Here is a 22,743-nt window from a genome sequence, read left to right as displayed (position 1 = left end):
ATGTAACACGTTTGTTTCAGATTCGTACACACAGTGTTTGAATTAGAATTTTGTGTATAACATTTCTGGCCCAACTGTCAAATTTTCTCAGAGAAGTTAAAAAAATCCCAGTCTAGACCTCGCTAATGAACTGTGAGTCCTTGTTGGTGGTTATTAGCGAAAGCATTGCTCTTCCAGGCGTGTTAGAAACGTGGCTGCCTGCTCTGGCTAGGCTGTGTATTTGAAAGAAATAGCCAAATAGTCAGGATGCCAGATCCCATCTGGTTTTGGAGCGGCGTGCTATGAGGAGCGTACCTCTGCTGCGGATGCCGCGTCCCCAATGACCCGCGGGCCTCGGCGCTGCTTTTAAAAGCACGAGGAAATGTGTTCTAGCGTCTCTTCAGCGTTAATGGGGGCAGAAGCCTTTCAGAGAGAGCATAGTTACCCCACAGCTATTGATATTTGATGCGCTCGTTGTTTCACCATAAATGTTTTTGCTCAAAAAGCAACGTGTTTTGGACAGAATTCATGTCTTGTTTGTAGCAACTCGGCCTCCTGACGGATGAATCCTTCTGCTTTTTTAGACCTAGACTGTGTTTTTTCCTGTGTTTAGGCTAAAAGCATTTTCTGCTGGCCAAAAGCTAGCCGTTGGTTCCATTGCTCCTGCTGACGACACGTTTGCATGATGCAGAAAATTAGGATGTTCCCGAGCTAATGCTTGAGTGCATCTTTTAGCAGTTTTATGTGTTTTCTGTATCTTTGGTTGGGAATGGTGCTTGGTTTATGGTTTATTATTTCGAATGATATTTCAGTGATTCTACTAAAGGATGACTTGACAGCATTTCAGTCTGTCAGAGTTTTGCACAAACTAACAGACCATTCTCTGTAATAGCTTATGTAAACTAAAGGAGATGTTTGGAAATAGACTCATTGCATTGTGGGAGGCAGAACCTCAGCATGCATTTTAAAGCTGTTGCTTCATTTTATGCGTAAATTTTGTGAAAAATTTTGTCGGTCTCATATTTCAATACTAATAAATGAATACAAATAATATATCATATTTAGCAATAAATCGGGCTTATTTTAGTAACATTAAGATTTTTTTTCTTTGCTTTGACATTTGTTTTTTATGTAAATGTAGCACATTTTTCTCCCAATTTATCATATTCATTCTAAATTTTCATTGCTATAAGGTTATACTATGGTTATTCTACACTAAGGTTATACTATGGGTAAAGCTTAGATAAACCTTTAGTATAAACTTAATTTTTCAACTGATGCAGATTTTTTTTCTTGTCAACTACAGGTAGTATACATCATAGTAGTATTTGTTATACTTTTTTTTTTTATTTCTGCTAATATTAATTACAAAAATGTATCCTATTCAGAAAGTATGAATTTTATCACTCTATTGCAGTATTGAGAATATCAATTTATTTATTTAAAAATAAAATATATTTTGCAAGAAAATTATACCTATTTTAGGACCTTTTCATTTTTCATATATATAGCATTTGTGATATTTTTGACAATTTAATTCATTTTATCCACTTTTTTTGTATTTAAAAACTAATCAACTATATTTAGCAAGAATATAAGGCGTATTTTAGGACCATTATTTATTCATTTTTATATTTGTGATATTTTATGACAATTTAGCATGATTGATCCTTTTTTTTACATTTAAAAACAAATAGGTTTTATTTTGCAAGACAATTAAGCCTATTTTAGAACTGTTACGATATTTTTTACCCCCATTTCTCAATTTTTTCCCCCCTAATTTTCATTAAAGTTAGACTTTATAGTTAAACTAACTTACTGAAAATTCAAAAATAATGCCGATTTTCTTTTCTTTTCTTTTTTTAGTTGTCAGCTGCAATTAGTATGCATCATAGTAGTATTTGTTATATAAGATTTTATTGTCGCATTCATTTTATGCATATTTTTTTACGAAATGTACCTCGTCCAGACAGGATAAATTTGACTACTCCATTACAGTATTGAGAATTCAACTATTGTTTTTCTTAAATTTTTTTCACTTCTTTAGTTTTTTTTTTTTTTTGGTGACATTTTGGTGACATATTCTTCGTAAGATTCATTTTGACCCTCTAAGCACCAAAGTCGCAAAATTGCGACAAGACATCATACTTAATAAAAAAATCCCTGGCGCCTAAGAGGTTAACAGTAAAATCTGCAGTGGTAGACTTTTAACTTTATTACTTTATAAACTTTAATTTTGCGGAAACCAAGGCAAGGGAAGTTTAGCTGCATCAGCAAAGGCTTCTCCGAGTGGCCGTGATCTTCCTGACATGTGGCGAAAGAACCATCATGCTCCAATTTCCAAGCGCTAGTTACTATTGCTAGCAGCGTATTAAATTCTCCAATTGGGAATGTGAGGCTAAAAATAAGGAAGCATCTCATCATGTAAACAGTGGGATATTGTAGCCTTGATGGTCGTTCCTGACGTCTTGTTTATTGTGATCGTCACACGGCTGCTGCGTTTTCTTGTGGAATAAGGCCGAAGCGCGAAGGTGTGTCCTGGAGTGGCTGTTGAAGGCTGAGGATTCCTCCTTCGAGTTTCATTTCCAGGCCTGTTATGGAAGTCACATTTCCAGCGGCATTGTCCGCCGTGTGTTTGTGTTCACAGAAGAGGCTATTGGCACATGCATTCATGCGTGTGATCGCTAACCGTCCCGCTCGCCTTACGTCATGGATAGCGCGGCTCATGTTACAGCTTAAGTGTCCCCCTTTTATCCGACCAGATGTGTGCCAATGGGGAAGAGAAATGGTTTTAACCTGCAGTGCCCCTTTGGCGGGCCCCTCGTCTCTCTGGTGTGGCCCTCGGCCCTTATGTAAACTCCCTAACGGCCCTGCTCTAGTGTCTCACAAGCTGCTGGCCCAGATCTTTTGAGAGCTTTTGGAAAGATGACCTTTTGGTTTTAACCAAAGAAGCTTCGCAGAATGAATCGACCTTCAGATATGCGGTTATAAAACCGTCCTGGATGCCGATTGGCCAGTGTTGTTTTAGTATCATTGAGATGCTATTACAGTTTTGAATTTTTATGTCTTCTATTTAAATGTTAGTAATTTTGTTGTGTTTTTTGTCATTTTTATATTTTTAATGTCTATGTAGTTTTTATTTATTTTGAGTTTTAGTGCTAGTTATTTTAGTACATAACAAATTAAGCTAAATGAAAGCAAGAAATGTTTGCTTGGCAACTAGATGAAATAATTTTTTATTTCAAGACACTTTTAGTAATCCTGCAATTGATTAATACAACAATAGTTATGCTAGAATCTATTTCTTCGTAATCTATATATCTATCAGAACAGTGTTAATATTATTGTTATATGTTTATTAGGGCTGCACGATAAATCGCATGCGATATTTAACGCGCATCTTGTCAGAAAAGCCGGTTCTGTAATCAGCGGTAAATCTCCATCACGTGCGTGCTTTTTTTTTTTTTACTAAACTACCTTTTTAATTTAGCTTATTTTTTCCTAACGTTTCATTCTATCATTGAGATTTAGTTCAGTTTTCTAGAGTTTTCTCGTTAGAGTTTTCTTTGGTTTAGTTATTTTTACTTGGTGTTAGTTTTTCTTTGGGTTAGTTACTTTTTCATGTATTTTTTTTAATGTTAAAAAGATTCTGTTTGTTGTGGTAAAAATCTAACTATTTTATTTATTAATTATTTTATTGTCCCATATTTGAGAATGTATTTATTTGTTTGTTTGTTTACTATTTTTTTTTACAGCATGACAGAAAAAAAAAGAAAATATACTCATAACATTTTCTAAATGTTTACACAAATTTTAGTGTTGACTCTGTTGGTTAAGTTTTTTTTTTTGTTTGTTTTTTTTTTTGTATTTTTGTAATTTATTTAGTTTGTATTTATTTATTTATTGAGTTCTCATTTTTATTGTGTGTTAGATTTATATTTTAGTTTTCATTATTTTAGGCCTGCCAAAATAATGCACTAAATGATGAAACGTTCTAAAAATTCTAAAAAGTCTAAATAAAAGTAAATAAGTAAATAAATAAGTACATTAAAATAATACTAATTAAAGTGATTTAGTGGCACAGTTTTAAAAAAAAATATATATATAGTATATATCTATCTAAAACTAAAACAAATACATTTTTTAAATTAATTTTAAATAATTTTTCTCTGAATTTTTATTTTAGTTTTATTTTGTATTTTAGTGTAGTTTCAGACGTTTTTACCAGTTTTTTCTGTTATTTTATTTTGTTTAAGAAAATATTGTAGTTTTTTTAGCACTAGGACTAGTGGACATTTTTAATGACAGTCTATGTCCTTAATATTTTCTTTATGCAGTCACAATTTTATAAGAATAATAAGGCATTTGTTTCTGCTGTTTTGTGAATATATTGCACTTCTAGCACGCGGCCTCTCAAACTTGATTTTAAAAATGTGCCGTGGTCTATTTTCTGCAGTTCGGTAGCGTCGGTTGACCCTCACGGCTGCGGTCAGGTGCCGTCTCGTTGTTGTGCACGTCAGTCGGTGTGTGTTTGAACGAAGAGCTGTTACTTTGACACTCGTCTGCGCTCTGGTTGATGGGTTTGCATGATAAGCAGCAGCGTTGAGTTTCAGACACGCTGCCTGTTGTTTATCTCTAGATCTTTCTAGATCTTCATGCACTAGTTCTCACTTGCTTTCCTCGACTCTGCAGCTGTTGGTGTAATATTGGACTTGTTGATCTGTATATACTGCTGATCTGATATTTCTCATACAGTTTCGGTATTCTCTGTCTTTTTCAGCTCTTATGTGGAGTTTGTCTTTATTTCGTAAGCATCGCAAGCCCCCCCGTGTTGATTCCCAGAGCGCTTCGCAAACAGGCAGCAACCTAAAACCTGACGTCACCGCAGTGACACCAATAAATCAGGCTCCTAAATGACGGCTGGGTGTCCGCTTTCAGTCGGGCTGAGGCAGGACATGTCCTGAACGCCGTACGGGGGAAGAGCAGGTTTGCTTGGAGAGGAAAAGGGGAAGTTTGTGGAGTGTGTGAACAGATGGGCGCGTGAGGTCTCATACGATCACACAAACAAGCGGCGTATCTGTTTACAGCCGACCTTGGGAATGTTGACCAACACAATAAAATGTAACCTTGTCCTCATTCAGATCTTGAGTGCTGCGTCGCAATAGAGATTGACTTGGTGCGTTGTGGCATAATGGGAATTCGCGGGGGATATAATTCATTTATTTTTTTTAACAATTTGGCTATAGTTTTATTACTTTTTATAGTTTTTTGTGTAAAATACTATTCAGTTTGTTGTTTAAATATTACAATTTATTTTCATGTCCCACAGTTTTGCATGCATTTTAAGTTACTAGGTGGCATTTTCATGTTTTTTTTCTTCATGTTTTTTCTTTTTTAAATTAAATTCTGTTTAAGGTTCATTGCTAGAAAATAACAACAGTGGTTTACATTTTTTAAACATTTCACAAATTGAGTAACAGGGTTGCATTTATGTGAAGCTCACATAAAATAAAGACATTTTAGAACCAATATCAATATTTTTAATGACTTTTTTTCGATTTAAAACTAGTAGGCCTATACATTAAAAGGAGTAGGCCTACATCTATTATGTAAAAAAAAATAAATAATAATATTTGTATCCCAGATTGAGAAACAGGCTTGCAAAAGCTGTAAATCTCACATAAAAATCTCAGAAAATAAAACCACCTCGGCACCTCCTTTTGTTGACTATTTATTAAAATAGAAAACACATTTTGAAGAGTTTCAGGCTTTAATTACCCTATTTGTGTAATATTTCATCAGATTTGTGTGTGAATATTTTCTGGCAGTCCTTGATTTTGGCACCAGATTGTTACAAGATATTATTTGTGTTTTCTGGTTATATTTTGATTTTCCCCTCCAGACTTTTCCTCCGAGGTAAACAGGCTGAAGTGCGTTTTTGTCTGGCAAATGCTCCATGTTGCTGCATGCTGGGACGTGTTGCTATGGAGAGATGTTGCCGTTTTATTATGTTTGCTCGATTATCTTTAGGGAGCTGATGTAACAGTTTCTCGTGTGTGTGTGTGTGTCAGGATCTTGCAGGTCATAAGGGTGAAGGGTCTTCAGCTCGTCTCAGTGTTGCTTTTCTGACCTTTATGAGATCAATGATCTCTGTGTCAGTCAGGTTTATCTGTAGTCTACGTCAGTCGGTTATTTTAGGGAAATCAAGTTTGCACAATTGCTTAAGTGGTGATCTCACAGAACCTGCGAAGAATATATCCAGGTCATATTATACCTCATAATCAAAAGAAAAGAATAAGGAAGTAGATCTGAAAGAATTAAAGGACTGTTTTTAGGATTCTTACATTGGTAGGTTTGAGTTCTGTAAGAGTTCTGTTAGATACTGTAATGCAAAACAAATCGTATATTGTTGAAATCTTTTTTGTAATGGTATTATTAGTTGTACTGCCTTCAATATTAATTTTAACTTTAAACAAATTTTAAAATCTTAATTATTTAAAAAAAAAAATCTTTTTAGAGCTTTGTGAACTTCTCATTCTCATTACTGTAATTTGAAACAAATCATATATTATTCATATATTTTTATATAATGGTGCTATTAGTTGTACTGCCTTTAATATATGTTAATTTTAACCTGAAGGATTGATTTATGCCAAATGAAGTGATTTATTTATGCCTAATTAAATTTTTGTTAGTCAACAGGAGTTGAAGAGTATATGAAAATATGCAATGATCGCAATTATGTATTTTATTTTTTATTTTTTATAAAAAATAAATATTTTTTACTTTTTATATATTTTTAATATTATGTACATATTTTTTTTCTTTATGCAAAGTGTAATTTTTTGTGTGTTACAAGCATAAGATTTTATAAATGATTTTTTTTTTCCACGTGAAGTTTCTTTATGTAAAATGGGTTTGTTTTGTTTTTTAGTGTAACACGATCTGGAAATGTTCTTTGTGAGAATTACCCAAAACGTTTATTATTTTTTTTTTTTAAAGGTTTATTTATGGCGTTTTATGCCTTTATTTAGATAGGACAGTATAGGTCGACAGGAAGTGAAGTGGGTGAGAGAGAGGGGGATGGGATTGGGAAAGGTCCGCGAGCCGGGACTCAAACTCGTGACACCCGAAGCGCAATGGCGCTGTATGTCGGTGCGCTGCCCACGAGGTTATCGGCGTCGACCCAAAACGTTTCTTTATGCAAAGTGGTTTTGTTTTGTTTTGTGTTTTTGTTTTGTTTGAGTGTAATATGACCTGGAAATGGTCTTTGTGAAATTCACCCAAAAAGGTTGCACTCCCTATTAATACTTCACATGAAGGAAGCACCTGAATCTCAATGAGCTTGAGTTTTGTTCTGTGAATTTCTCATATGTGCGTCCTCAACAGCAACTTTGTGGTTTTATTTGGGTTTTATCCACATACCGTGATAAGATGAGGTAAAACTGCCATTTCAGGCTGCGATGTGAAAACCATTAACCCTGATAACTGCCGTCTGCACAAACGAGGAGGAAAAACAGAGTCCGTTGAGATCAGCCGAGCCTCAAAGACTTTGACACCTGCTCACACCACAAATCACATGCTCCCTTTGTCTCCTCGAGAAACACATTCGACAGAAAAGCTCTTTGTTTTCCTGCGATGTCCTTTGAGTTGAGATTTGGCCTCTGAGAATTCGTCGTGATCTCTAAATTGCACGTTCCAGCGTTCTTTTTAATGATTTAGTCTGGTAATGTCTTCGAATGGGTATTTCTGTACACTTTGGCGTTTCGGATGAATAGGCCATGGTGAATAATATTTCGTAATGATTTCCAGCGCGAAACCAGAGGAAACCCCCCACCCTTTGAAAAAGGCCTGGGAGATTTCTTTTGATGGTGAATCAATGGAGCAGCTCTGAAAGGATTTCTTGATGTTATCCATTAGCAGATGCTCTCTTGTCGCGAAGCGCTTTGCTAATGAATTCTCTCGGCCTCGGCTCAGCGTGTGCGGGTTTGGATTATGAATGAACTCAGAAAAGCTGCCGCGCGGAGACACGCTTTATGCATTATTCAGTGTTGATAATCTTTCATGCTCCTGTTAGGACGGCCTTCACGTGCGCTTTTACGCGCTCTTCCTTTATGCTAGGGCTGTCACCGTTGTCAAATTGTGGCGGTAGGTCAGCTGTCGTACAAATAATTGCGGCTTTTGCAATTTTTGTTCGTATCAAGTGCAGCTGAATACACATTTGTCTCATCACCAAGTCTTTTTTTCATAATGAATATCATGCAGAAATTTTAGAAAAAATATTAAGAGGCAGTTAACAAATATTGATTGATAAGGTAGATGAGGTATATTATTTAGAATTTTTTATTATAGAATTTTATAATGGCATTTTTATTATAATTTAAAGGGGTCATATGATGCTGCTAAAAAGAATGGTTGACTCTTAACTTTTATAAAGAATATCTCTTTGGATTTGAGACTTTAGTCTTTGCAACTTTACAGATCTTCTTTATGCACCAAGAGCTTGTAACACTCCAAAGAGAAAGGAAAAATTGAAATCGCATCATATGACCCCTTTAATTGTTTTTATTATAAATGTTTCATTTTTATTATAATTTATTATTCTTTTTGTGAATGATTCATTTTTATTACATTTTGCCATTCTTAACACAAAATTCAACAAAGCTATTATAAACAACAAACATTGCTTCGATAATGAAGATTATCTTATTAAGTTGTTAATAATTATTTATCTTTTTTTGTCAATTTCAGTGAATATTAATGGAATAAAAGACAGTGGCAGTTTTGCTAGACATTTTGGATATTTCAGACTTTTCTCTCTCTCTCTTTTTCTCTCTTCTTTTAGTGGTACTTTTGAAATCATAGGTTTGGCCCTATGAAATCAGTATAATTTTTTTTTCTAAAATTCCATTTTTCCATTTACATTTTTTACAATTACTTTTAAAAATGTTCAAGTTTAATTACATTTTTTCCCCATGAAATGTATACAATTGAACAACAATTGAAAGTTTTAATTTTTAGGAATTCCATTTTATTTTCCCCAAATCCTGTGTTTTCTAATTGAATTTTTCTGGATTCTGTTTTAATGGTTTAATGCGATTTTAACCATCAAAATGCATGTCTGATCAACTGAATTCGTAAAACGTCAGCAATTTAGGAATATATTACAATTTTTACAATATAAGGGCCCTATGAAATGTTTTATTTGCAGTGAAACATTAACAATTTAATTAAAGGGATAGTTCATCCCAAAACGGAAATAATTTTTTTATACATCACTCCAAACCTGTATGAGATTTTCTTCTGTTGAACACAAAAGAAGTTATTTTGAAGAATGTTGGTGACCAAATAGTTGACGTAACCATAGTGGGGTTTTTTCATACGCATTCTTCAAAATATCTTATTTTTTGTTCAACAGAAGAAAGAAACTCATACAGGTTTGGAACAACGAGGGTGTGTGTGTGTGTGATGACAGAGTTTTCATTTTTGGTTGAATCTTCCAAATACATTGCTTCGATAATGAAGATTATCTTAAGTTGTTAATAATTATTTATCTTTTTTTGTCAATATTTTGGATATTTCAGACTTTTCTCTCTCTCTCTTTTTCTCTCTTCTTTTAGTGGTACTTTTGAAATCATAGGTTTGGCCCTATGAAATCAGTATAATTTTTTTTTTCTAAAATTCCATTTTTCCATTTACATTTTTTACAATTACTTTTAAAAATGTTCAAGTTTAATTACATTTTTTTCCCATGAAATGTATACAATTGAACAACAATTGAAAGTTTACATTTTTAGGAATTCCATTTTATTTTCCCCAAATCCTGTGTTTTCTAATTGAATTTTTCTGGATTCTGTTTTAATGGTTTAATGCAATTTTAACCATCAAAATGCATGTCTGATCAACTGAATTCGTAAAACGTCAGCAATTTAGGAATATATTAAAATTTTTACAATATAAGGGCACTATGAAATGTTTTATTTGCAGTGAAACATTAACAATTTAATTAAAGGGATAGTTCACCCCAAAACGGAAATCATAATTTTTTTATACATCACTCCAAACCTGTATGAGATTTTCTTCTGTTGAACACAAAAGAAGATATTTTGAAGAATGTTGGTGACCAAATAGTTGACGTAACCATAGTGTTTTTTTTTCATACGCATTCTTCAAAATATCTTCTTTTTTGTTCAACAGAAGAAAGAAGAAAGAAGAAAGAAACTCTTACAGGTTTGGAACAACATGAGGGGGTGTAAACGGTGACAGAATGTTCATTTTTGGTTGAAGTAACACTTTAATCTTTTAAAGTGTAATCCAATGAAAATGTAACAGTTACTTTGCTAGTAACTGTCCTCTGTCTGTCATTGCAGTTTGCCCCAGCACAGATATCCGCAACAATGCGACCCACCTGCGTGTTCTGGAGAACTGCACAGTGATCGAGGGCCACCTGAAGATCCTGCTTATATTCAAATCCAGACTGGAGGACTTCCGGGGCTTGAGCTTCCCGAAGCTGGTCGTGATCACGGATTACCTGCTCCTCTTCCGCGTCTATGGCTTGGAGAGTCTGGGTGACCTCTTCCCGAACCTCACGGTCATCCGCGGCAACAACCTCTTCTTCAACTATGCCCTGGTCATGTTCGAAATGATCCAGCTGAAGGAAATCGGCCTCCACAGCCTGACCAATATCACGCGAGGAGCGGTACGCATCGAGAAGAACCCCAACCTCTGCTATTTGTCCACTCTCGACTGGTCCAAGATCTCCGACTCGGTGGAGGACAACTACATTGTGGCTAACAAAGATGACCGGGAGTGCGGAGACATTTGCCCGGGTACCATCATGGGGACGATAACCTGCAAACAGACCACCATCAACGGGAATTTCGGCGAGCGTTGCTGGAACCAGAACCATTGCCAAAGAAGTAAGTTGCGGTTGTTCTTCTTTCAGCGCTGCTGTTGAAGTTTCTAGAGTAATGGTCATCCTCACTTTTTATTTACGCCATTGGCGTAACATCTTTTCAACTTTCTTGGGAAACAGTAGTAGGCCTATGTTTTTGATTAAAAGGAACCAAAAGTCTGTGCTGGGTAGGGATGTAACGATTCACTCAACTCACAATTCGATTCACGATTTTGATGTCACGGTTCGATTTTCTCACGATTTTTTTTAACAAAATGAGATTACATTATACATTATACATATATTATATATAATATAATATAATATATATTAGACATTATACAGTAAATGAGAAGGTGTCCTTTTATCAGGCTATTGCTGCACGTTTCTTTGTGAAATTGAAATATAACAAAACTAAATTGAAAATTTAAAACAAACCCCAAATCAAACAAGTAAGTTACACAAATAAAAGGAATCTCTTCATATAAACAAACTAAAGGTGTGTTCACACCAGACGAAAGTGATGCGAAATGCACGACATGTTTGCCGCGAACGCACGATATTCCATCGTATTTGGGACTTTTTGACAACGGGTACAAAACAGCGATTGTAGTTATCTCCACCATGGTTGATTGAGCTATGTTTTTATTCACACGAGTGACACGAAAAGCATCCTGCGAGTAATCTAGAGCGAGTGACGCGATGCGCATATTCGCTTCGCGTCTGGTGTGAACACACCATACGGTTTTGTCTGTGCTCTTTCCATTTAGAATTAGAGGCAACCACTGGATTTCAATCGTGACCCAAACGAAGATGCAGAATACATGCAGCATGAGCAGTTTTTAATCTAAATTAGACTGTATAATTTCGAATTTTTGAAGCAAAAACAGAATGGTCTGACTTTCGTTTTGTGAAACTATACTACATAAAACATCTGAATGAAACAGTAGATGAACTGAATGAGACGCAAATTCACTCTCTGCCAGCAGGTGGCGCTTCTGAACAGCAATGATGTAGTGTTACTGATAAGATGTGCGTTAAATATCGCATGCGATTTATCGTGCAGCCCTACTTGGTCTTGACACTTAACAAATTGATTTAAATTTGTTGCTTGTGAACTGATATCGCGATTAGCACTGAAATATGATGTTTTGATTAGCGCTGTGTATGTTGTGCATTTACTCTCTCAGAAACCATGGTGGAAAGAGGTTTACTGTATTTCGAATATCCATGATGTGTTTGTGCTAAATTTGTTGTTGATTATACATTTAAGCGACATTGGTGCAATTTTATTGCGTTTTTTTTATTTCGCTGTTAAGCTTTCTAGTAATACTTCATTGTCTTGAGACTAGATATTTTTGTAGCATCTCTAATTGTAAACGTAAGTAGCAGAAATGCTGTTGAACACAAAAGAAGATCCTATCAGTTGACGGTAGCCATTGACATCTATAGTATGGAAGAAAATACTATGGAAGTCAATGGCTACCGTCAACTGTTGATACTGTTGATATTGCGTTTTTTTTATTTCGCTGTTAAGCTTTCTAGTAATACTTCATTGTCTTGAGACTAGATATTTTTGTAGCATCTCTAATTGTAAACGTAAGTAGCAGAAATGCTGTTGAACACAGACAAAGCAGAGCTGCGCTTATGAACACTACATTAATATGCATCGTTCAGAGGCAAGATGAAAACACAGTCAGTTCCCCTCAGAGATACATTCATAATAACTCCTACTCCAATTGTGTCGCGATTTGTTTGGCAACTCAACCGATTTGAATCGTCACATATTTGAATCGATTTTCAACTGGCTCATGGTTAATCGTTACATCCCTAGTGCTGGGCTCTCAAAAATACTTTACTTTGTCTTAGGGCTGCACGATAAATCGCATGCGATATTTAATGCGCATCTTGTCAGAAAGCCGGTTCTTTAATCGGCGGTAAATCTCCATCACCTGCGTGCTTTCACATTGAGCAGCATTAACTACACAGAGCCGTTGTTCACTATTGCGTTTTTTTTATTTCGCTGTTAAGCTTTCTAGTAATACTTCATTGTCTTGAGACTAGATATTTTTGTAGCATCTCTAATTGTAAACGTAAGTAGCAGAAATGCTGTTGAACACAAAAGAAGATCTTAACAGTTGAGGGTAGCCATTGACTTCCATAGTATGGAAGAAAATACTATGCAAGTCAATGGCTGCCGTCAACTGTTGATACCAACATTCTTCAAAATATTTTCTTTTGTGTTTAGCAGAAATGCTGTTGAACACAAAAGAAGATCCTAACAGTTGATGGTAGCCATTGACTTCCATGGTATGGAAGAAAATGCAATGGCAGTCAATGGCTACCGTCAACTGTTGATATCAACATTCTTCAAAATATTTTATTTTGTGTTTAGCAGAATTACTGTTGAACACAAAAGAAGATCCTCACAGTTGACGGTAGCCATTGGCTTTTATAGTATGGAAGAAAATGCAATGGCAGTCAATGGCTACCATCAACAGTTTGATACCAACATTCTTCAAAATATTTTATTTTGTGTTTAGCAGAATTGCTGTTGAACACAAAAGAAGATCCTCACGGTTGACGGTAGCCATTGACTTCCATAGTATAAAAGAAAATACTGTGGAAGTCAATTGCTACCATCAACTGTTTGATACCAACATTCTTCAAAATATCTTATTTTGTGTTCAGCAGAAAATAAGAAACACATACAGGTTTGAAACAACTTGAGGGTAAGTAAATGATGATAGAATTTATTTTTGGGTGAACTGTCACTTTAAAACTTCTGTATCTATTTGGCTACAATGCCTTTTTTGGTAAAAATTAAGGTTCCCTTGATTAAAAATGAATGTTTTTCAGCCATATCAGATTCAGAGCAGATATACTGTATATTGCATATTGTCTGAGAAATATGCAGGAGAATGTTTCTGTAGTAAACATAGGTCTGATTGATTTGCAAGTCAAAGCTGCCTACAATAGCTGAGATGAACAATGTGTGTATGTGAGTGAGACAGAGCTGGTGTTTGGCTGGAGGAAGCCACTCTGGTACATTACAGGACAGTCTGCCAATACAAATCTCGTCTGGCGGTTCAGCGTGTACAGTGCCTGCTCGCTATTCACCTCACACCCCGTTCAACCTCATTCAGCTCAAGTGCCTTGTTTACTTCCACCTTTTTTAGAGGGGAATGATATGGAAGCACTCAATGCAATCCAGGAATCAATCGATAATTAGTTAAAAGGTGTAATTTTATGCAGCAAAAATCAAAACCTAGTTTATTTGCTGGTTTCTTTATAGGAATATTTCACCCAAAAATGAATATCCGGTGAAAATTTACTCACCAAAGATGTAGGTGAGCTTGTTTCTTCATCAAGTTTGGAGAAATGTAGCAATACATCGCTTGGGTGCCGTCAGAATGAGAGTCCAAACAGCTGATAAAAACATCACAATAATCCACAAGTAATCCACACCACTCCAGCCCATCAATTAATGCCTTGTGAAGCAAAAAGCTTTGTGTTTGTAAGCAACAAATCCATCATTAAGAAGTTTTAACTTTACAACCATCGCTTTTGGCAAAAATATGACTCCATAATCCATTAAATTGTTTTCACCAGTGAAAAAGTCTATCTCCTGTTGTCCTCTCACATCAAAATCCACTAACATATTGGTTTAGAACAGTTTTCACTTGTAAACGGTGCTTGATCTGTGCAGATTTCTCCCCTGATTCAGAAAAAGATGACTTTTTCACTGGAGAAAGCAACATTATGGATAGAGAAGCAACAGATTGAAATGGAAAACTAACAAATTTGACAAATTTGTTTCTTACAAACACACAAAATTTCACTTCAAGACATTAACTGATGGACTGGAGTGGTGTGGATTATTGTGATGTTTTTATCATCTGTTTGGACTCTCATTCTGACGGCACCCATTCACTCCATTGGTGAGCAAGTGATGTAATGTTAAATTTTTCCAAATCTTTTCCCATGAAGAAACTCATCTAGCTACATCTCAGATGTCATTTTTGGGTGATCTATTCCTTTAAGACTGATGTTCAGATTACCTAGTGACCATTTGGTTTTGCAAGTATGTTGTACAATCCTTATGAGTGAAATCACAACTGCATTCGTATGGATGAGGTCAGGCTCTGCAATAAGACCAGCAGCGTCCGGCCCAAATAAAGTTCCACGTTGGTAAGCATGCACACATGACTCAACCCACTTTATGTCATGTGAGAGGTGAAAGTTTAGTCAGCTGTAATATCTAAGCGAGACCCCATTTCTGGAGTGTGATGCAATTAGGGATGGAACGATTACCGGTTTCACGATAAATCACGATAAAATGCCCTGACGGTTAGTATTATCTTTTAAAATTGAATTATCATCAAAACCGTATTTAATTATTGCGATTTTGAAAACTCGCGGTAAATCCTGTCCAGCCAGCATTATGCTAAAAAAAGTGCATATAGCTGCTAATTGTATTTGTTGTTTGTTGATTTTCAAATATAAAACTTATTGAAATGTTTTCAGTGTGTGTATCAGTTCTTTTTGAACATGTTCATCTAATTTTAACAAAACCGTGATAATATTGATAATCGTGATAACTTTAGTCACTATAACCGTGATATGAAATTTTCATACCGTTACATCCCTAGATGCAATGCTGCTGTATTTGGGCAGGCGCTGGGGTGAGCGAGTGTATAACCCTACAGCAAGATTCCAGATCCCGAAAGAAACAGGTGCTCTCCGCCATGCCAGATCAACACAACCTGTGCGTGTTTGTTTGTTTAGCCTGACGTTCATGTTTTCTCGCTCCTCCAAGGAATTCTGTTTCTCCACAGCTAATAATAAGGGGAAATGGTTTGTGTTCCTGATGGAAGGTTTTTGACTTTCTTTTGCATTTAATTCCAGAAGGAACTTTCCTACATAGGTGTGTTCTTCTATTTTTATTTTATTTCTAGCCAACGTAAAAGCAAATTTAACCCTGTTTTAGGTGTGGCATGATTGCATCTCCTGATAACAATTAGCTACTCATGATATTTGGGTGATAAACAACAACATCAACCATAATAGTAGTAATAATAATAATGTAAGTAATATTGATGATAATGTTGTGGACCATATTTAAATATTTTTACTGTTGTTGTTATTAATAACAAAAAGATTATCATAATAATTTATAATAAATTACACAATTTGTAAAAAAAATATGACATAATTTTTATTATGTAAAGCATTTATTTATTTATTTATTCATTACTTTGTTTTCATTATTTTAAGCAGTATTGGTTTTTTTTTTAGGGATGCACCCTATCGGGCCCTATACCTTGACATTATCAAGCTGAATTTGTTCTGACTCCGTTTAACTCTGAGTTCTTGTCATATTTTATTACCATTTTCTAAACTATAGCGAATAAACTGTGATAATGTGAGAAATGTTGAAGGTGTCTGAATACATTTTGGTTTGACTGTATCTATTTGATAAATGAAGTTAACCAACTAACATTATACATACTATTTTGGTTTCTGTACCCAATATTAAAAAAATGTACAAATGCAATAAAAATATTAATATCAGTACTCTGTATCGGCAAGTACCAAAAATAGAAGTATCGGTATCGGGCGAGTACTGAAAAAGGGGTATCGGTGCATCCCTATTTTTTTTAATTCTTCATAATATTCATAATTCTATTATGCACGTCATTCTACCTTTTATTTATTTACTTCTTTTATTTATTTAATAATGATGATTATTAATTATTACAGGGACTAATAATATTGTGGACTATATTTAAATGTTTTTTAGTAATAGTAGTAAACGTATATTAAAAAATATTTATGCTTGTAATGTTTTGCAATTCTAGTAATGTATTTGTGTATTTTATTTGTGTTTATAGATTGTCATTCTGTCTAACTTGTGATATTAATTTATTTTTTGTTTATTAATTAATTAATTAATTGTTATTGTTGTTATTAATAATATTAAAAGTTATTATTACTTATTATTTATACAATGATTAATAATATAGTGGACTATATTTAAATGTTTTATTAGTAGTAGTAGTAGTAGTGTATTATTTTAAAAGATGTTTTATTCTGTGCAATTTATTTATAATATTAATAAAATTCATATTTTTCATATTTTTATTAATGTGATTATACCATTTGTTTATTTATTTTACTTTTTTCAGCTTTTGTTTTTGCTGATGTTATTCAGTCAGCACAGTCTATTAAGTGATAGCTAAATAAAAGAAAATAGCTAAATAGTTCCTTATTATAATTTAATTATTTTTGCAAACTCTTATCCAGGTCTTGCCCCATTCCTGTACATCATGCCCACTTTTCACCCTTTAATCAATTCCTTATAGATATAACCAAGGAAATATAATTGCAAATTCAGTTTTTTGTTGCCTCGTAAATGCATAAAACAATTTGTGTTGAATCATCAGTAAAAATGTCCAGCAAATGAATTAACGTGATTACTCTTGATTCATTCATGAATGCAGTGAGTGTTTTGTGTGTAAGCAGGCGTTCAGTGTCAGGAAGCGTTTAAAGTTGAGCCGGTGGATGCAGACGTGAGCTTGAGTGCAAAGATAAAATCTGTGCAGGTGCTTCTGTAAGCGGCGCTTTCCATTCTTAGCTCGACGAAAAAAACTCAACATGCTTGAAGTATAAAGCAAATGTTTAGTGTTTGCTTCATTTGTTGCCCAGGGAACGTTTATTTTACGTCATTTATTTGAATACTTTCAGATAAATATCTTGGTTCTTGTGTAGAAACGGCATTAAAATTCGTCTTCCTTTTTCTCCATAAAAACGTCACGAACGCAAACAGTGGAAGCGTGAGGCGGAGGGTCCGACAGAAGACCGTACAAACAGGAGATGTGCTGTTCAGATAAGTCATATCTTCTCCTCTGGCACAGCGTGTTCTGTTATTGTGAGCGCCGACAGCGGCTCTTGCGCAACCGGGACGTTTTCAGGTCAAAGTTCAGCAGTCGCGGATTTGCGCTTTTTTGTTGTCATAGTCATTTTGTTCTCCTGTGGTGACGTCAGAGCATTGTGGACTTGAGGTGGGTTTTCATCTGGATCAGTCACTTTGAATTAACTTGACAAGAATTACTTTTTTTGGTTTGCTAGTTTTTCATCTAAACTTACATTTACTGCTTAAATGTGCTTTAACATCGTGATAATTGGGATTGAAACAGTTTGTTAAACGTAATATTAGAACAATAATAAACAGAAGCTAATAATATCATAAATCTTAGTTTGCTTTGAGTTGTGGACACTTTTATTATTAGTAGTAGTAGTATTTTATTTTATTATTAGTTATTATTTTATCATTATTACAGTTGTTTTATATAATATATTAATATATAAATAATAATATAAATGATATAAATTATTATTAATTAATTAAAAAAATTATTATTAATTTATCAACATGTTATTATGAATAATAATAAACACTACTATTAATAATAAATGCTGCATTTAATGAACAATTTAAAGTAAAAAATAATGTAAACATTATTATTTTCTTGTTTTTACTAGTAGTATATTTTGTTATGCAATAATACTTTATTTTAAAATAATAACTGGGATCATTATTGTTATTAATATTATTAGTGGTAGTATATAATAACAATGTATTAGTAGTAATATTAAAATTGCATATGTCAAATAAGAATTGTAAATTGTAAAGTATAATAATAATAATAATACTTATTATTATTAAATATATAAAGAATTAATAATATAAATCATTATTTTTTAGAAGTAGTAGTGTCAATATATTTTATATTAAAAATACTTAAATTTTAAGCTTTGTTGTTGTTATATAATATATATACAGTGGTGTGAAAAAGTTTTTGCCCCCTTCCTGTTTTTTTAATTGTTTGCATATTTGTCACACTTAAAAGATTCAGATCATCAAACAAATTTTAATATTACACAAAGATAACCTGAGTAAATACAAACTGCAGTTTTGAAATTATGATTTCATTTATTAAGGGAAAAAAGCTGTCCAAACCTACCTCCCTACGTGAAAAATTATTTGCCCCTCCTCTTAAATCATGAAAGAACTGTGATTAAGCACATTATTTTAGAAAGCTGAGTTAAATTTCACTAGCCACACCCAGGCCTGATTACTGCCAGTATATATATATATATTGTACCAAGGAGGTAGAACAATCACTGGTATGTTCCTGAGTTTTAGCTGTGTTTTGGTTAATAAAAAAGGAGGCGGAAAAAACTAGCTGTAAAAACAGAAGGAAAAATGCGGCGCTCTACAAGCGCTGACGTCCAGTCATAAATCTCCGACACATTCGCCTCGGCAAAGATAACAGGGCTCAGAGAGTTCAAGGAAGCTGATATTCTTGTTTTCGTGGTCCAGGTATAAGATTCTGGAAGGCACTTGATATCGAATCTCCTGATCTTCAGTCTGACCTTGACTGAGAGACCCGTAACAGTTGTTTGTATACTTCTTTTGTTTTTCCAGGCGTTTCAAGCCAGATAGGCGACCCTGAAATCAGATTGAAATAGATTTAAAATGATTTTCAAGGACACTTTGCGGTCAAACTCTTGTTTTATCCATTTGAATTCATAACTGTGGCGCATAAATCCGTGCGTGGGTCGAGCTGAAGTGTCGCGTGATGCCTGCGGACAGGTGGACGCTTTAGCTTCCGTCTGCTGGTAGGCGAAACGGTTTTCCGAGTATCAGCACCTCGGAAGTGCCGGAGGGTAAGTGTGCTTTTCCTAACCATCTAAGAGTGGGTCATTCACTTCCCACCTCAGAGTAAAGAGGCCCTTAGCAAGACAGATAAGGAGCCGTGAGGATTCTCTTTCCCCCACTTTACTGCTCTTTTCCCCACTGTATCCGACACTCGTTTCACAGTGGAATAGCTGGGGATCGTCTGCACAGCTTGAGTAAGCGACAGCTTTTTTTTTTTATTGTAGTGCTTCTCAGAATTTTGAAGAAAAAATCTCCAGGCTCCTCTTCTGACAGAATGGAAGTCGCTTGTAGCACTTGATTTGATTTTCTTTAGCAGGCGAACTCGATGGTTGCTGTCAGTCAGAGAGCCTTATATCAAGGCCCAGATGAAATCTTGTTTTTTGCTCCATTTTTGTGCTTAAAGGAGTTTAAAACGCAGCAAAACCGAGCTGAAAGTACAGCTTTCTTATTGGAATTGTCAAATTAGCCTAAATATTTAACACACGAATGGATGAGGCAAAGAATTTGCAGAATTTTTACAATTTAACCTACATCTCAAATTCTCCATCTCTTTGTTTTCTAATTAAATGTAAAATTTCTTTTGAAGTTTTGAAAGCATGTGGTAAGAGTTGAAAGTACCACGTTTTTGTTAGGGTCATCAAATTAGCATAAATTAGCCTAGAACAAACAAAGACATAATCAGATCGTTTGTATTCCAATTCAATGTAACATTTCTTTTCAAATTTTAAAAGAACGTGGTAGCTTCCATTGCTGTCGTTGACATAGGCCTATTTGATTGTTCTTTTATTACCATGTTGTTGTTGTTTTTTTTATTACAATGCATTGCAATGTTGTTTTACTCAAATGTGTCGAAAGTTTACAGAAGTTAGCCTAAGTAGTGAACGTTGAAATATGACTCTTTCTGTCCAATGATTTTGTCCAATTAGTTTAAACTTGGTAAAAGTTCTGAACCAGAGCTGAAAGTACTGCAAATGTGTAGACTTTTCACGATTCCGAAGCGTTCGAATTCTTTTTTTCCGATTAAATTTAAAAACTTTTAAAATTAGCGACCTATTATTCATTCAATGTTAACTCTACTTTTTTAATTATACCCCAGTCTTAAGTTTTGTTCACACCAAGAAAGATGACTATAACAATAACTATATTTACATTATTATGACAAACGTAATGTTTATTGTGCATTTTTGTTTTCTGCTGCTTTAAATTTGTGAGCTGCTTAGAACAATAACTATATTCACACCAACATGCAAACCAACGTGTGATCACGAATAATGTTTATTATGCAGTTTTCTCGTCTTAAAAAAAACAAAAACGTTTTTTATCAGCTTTCCTTACCTCTGAAATGACTTTCCTTTCAGATGATGTCATCAGGCCCTAATTTTTTTAGCTCCGCCCCCAACTTCCTATCGTATACCTTTCGTAATGAGTTACATCAAGTCCCGCCTTTTGCCCTTTTTGTCATTGCTGCATTTTTGTTGTTGAGTATTGTTTCGCTTATATTGAAATACATTGACCATTTCTATTTCAAATCCTTATTTTTGGTTTATTGAATTTTTTTGCATTAAATTAAAAATATAAAAACGTGTTTATCTATTCAAAATGAATAACTTTAGCTTTATAAGTGGCAATAACCCTCACTAAAATAGCATTCTTTCTGACTTTCCTCTACTTTTTACCTTTAATCTTATAGTTATGAAGGTAAAATCTGTGGTTTTTGCACAAAGCCCCCTTGATCGAGGATCCGAGGAGGCGAAGCATGATCCCCTCACTCTGAGATCGGCTTGCACATGAACATGGGGGTTTTAGTTACCCGTGTGCTTGAACTCTTGACACAGATATTTTCTCATCGTATAGGCTCCTGAGGTCGTCTGACCCATCAGCACCACTGAAACGCTGGCTTGTGCGACACCCTCCAGTGTTTGTGACCGCTTGTGTATGTAAAGGGGAAGTGAATGTGTGAACTGTTTTGGTTTTGCAGTTTGTGTATGCGTGTGCCTATAGGTAAAGAGTGCATGCTGTGTCAGGACAGGATGTATGAGGCCCTCTGGCAGCTGCCAGCTAGTGATTCTCACAGACATTGAAGCAACGAACTGCTGCACGAGGCATAAATGCATTCTGCTATGCATGCATAGGTTGAAAGTTATCTCGCGGCAAGCATCAAATTCGAGTAAAAAAAAGTGTTACATTTATTTGAATGTTTAAATATGTATAATAATAGTTATACACAATATAAATAATATTAAATTTTATATATATATATATATATATATATACTGTTAGATTGAGCCTAAATATATTTTAGTATATTCCTCATTAAAATGATTAACACCAACCTATTATTTACTAAAACTAACAACTTTTGTGAACTCTCAAGCATCAGATGTGAGTACTAAAAAGTTACATTTATTAAATAATATAATTAATATTGAGAAATATTTATAAAAATAAAATAATAGAAATCTTTAAAAAAAAAAAAAAAAACACTAGAATCATAACATGATGAATTTTAAATGACAAAAAATGTCCTAAAAACAATTGTAAGGGAAGGTGGCTACTGGCATAAATTCTAACTTTAAAACGATTGCAATTTGAAAGAGCCAACAAAATGATTTTAATATAGTGTATGATGATATTAACATAGCATACGATGATATTAACATAGCATACTATATAAATATATATTTTTTTTCTACGAGTCTACAATCATTGCATTACAACAATAAAACAAATATAAACATTTATGCATTGTATTTTTACGTATACATTTTTTAATGTATTAATATTTTGATTAGAGACAAACACTGAGTTCACACTGCACGATTTTAGCCCTGATTTTCACTCGCCGACCGGTTTTGCGAAATCGCTGACAAATGCCCGAAATCTGAGGCAAATCAGTGCTCGTTCACGCGAGTGACAATGACGCAGTGTGAATTATCAAAGACGCCATCTTTCAAAGAATCGCCGATGCGTCGCAGATGCCTGTGAAATATTTGGCATGCTAAATATCTGGAGCTGTCGGCGATTCAAAATCCTGCTGTCTGAAATGAGTTCTGACTGAAATACACATCGCCGATGACCTACAGGCTACAGCCAATGAGAGAGCAAGATGCAGGGCAGCGGGAAATTCGGGGAGGACTTTTTTTGT

The 22,743-nt window shown here is 34.5% G+C and overlaps 1 protein-coding gene across 1 annotated transcript in view; it reads left to right on the top strand.

Moving 5' to 3' along the window:
* Positions 1-22,743, top strand: part of insrb (insulin receptor b) — an 84,667-nt gene that overhangs the window by 19,039 nt on the left and 42,885 nt on the right. Inside the window, exon 2 of the mRNA XM_016572948.1 lies at positions 10,350-10,898. Within this exon, the coding sequence (XP_016428434.1) occupies positions 10,350-10,898 (549 nt within the window). The remainder of the gene's footprint in view (positions 1-10,349; positions 10,899-22,743) is intronic.

The sequence above is a fragment of the Sinocyclocheilus rhinocerous genome, unplaced genomic scaffold (genome assembly GCF_001515625.1).
Source record: "Sinocyclocheilus rhinocerous isolate Xijiao unplaced genomic scaffold, SAMN03320098_v1.1 scaffold1283, whole genome shotgun sequence".
NCBI classification, from domain to species: Eukaryota; Metazoa; Chordata; class Actinopteri; order Cypriniformes; family Cyprinidae; genus Sinocyclocheilus; species Sinocyclocheilus rhinocerous.
The sequence above is the reverse complement of the archived record's forward strand: the minus strand, read 5'-3'. Positions and strand labels throughout refer to the sequence as shown.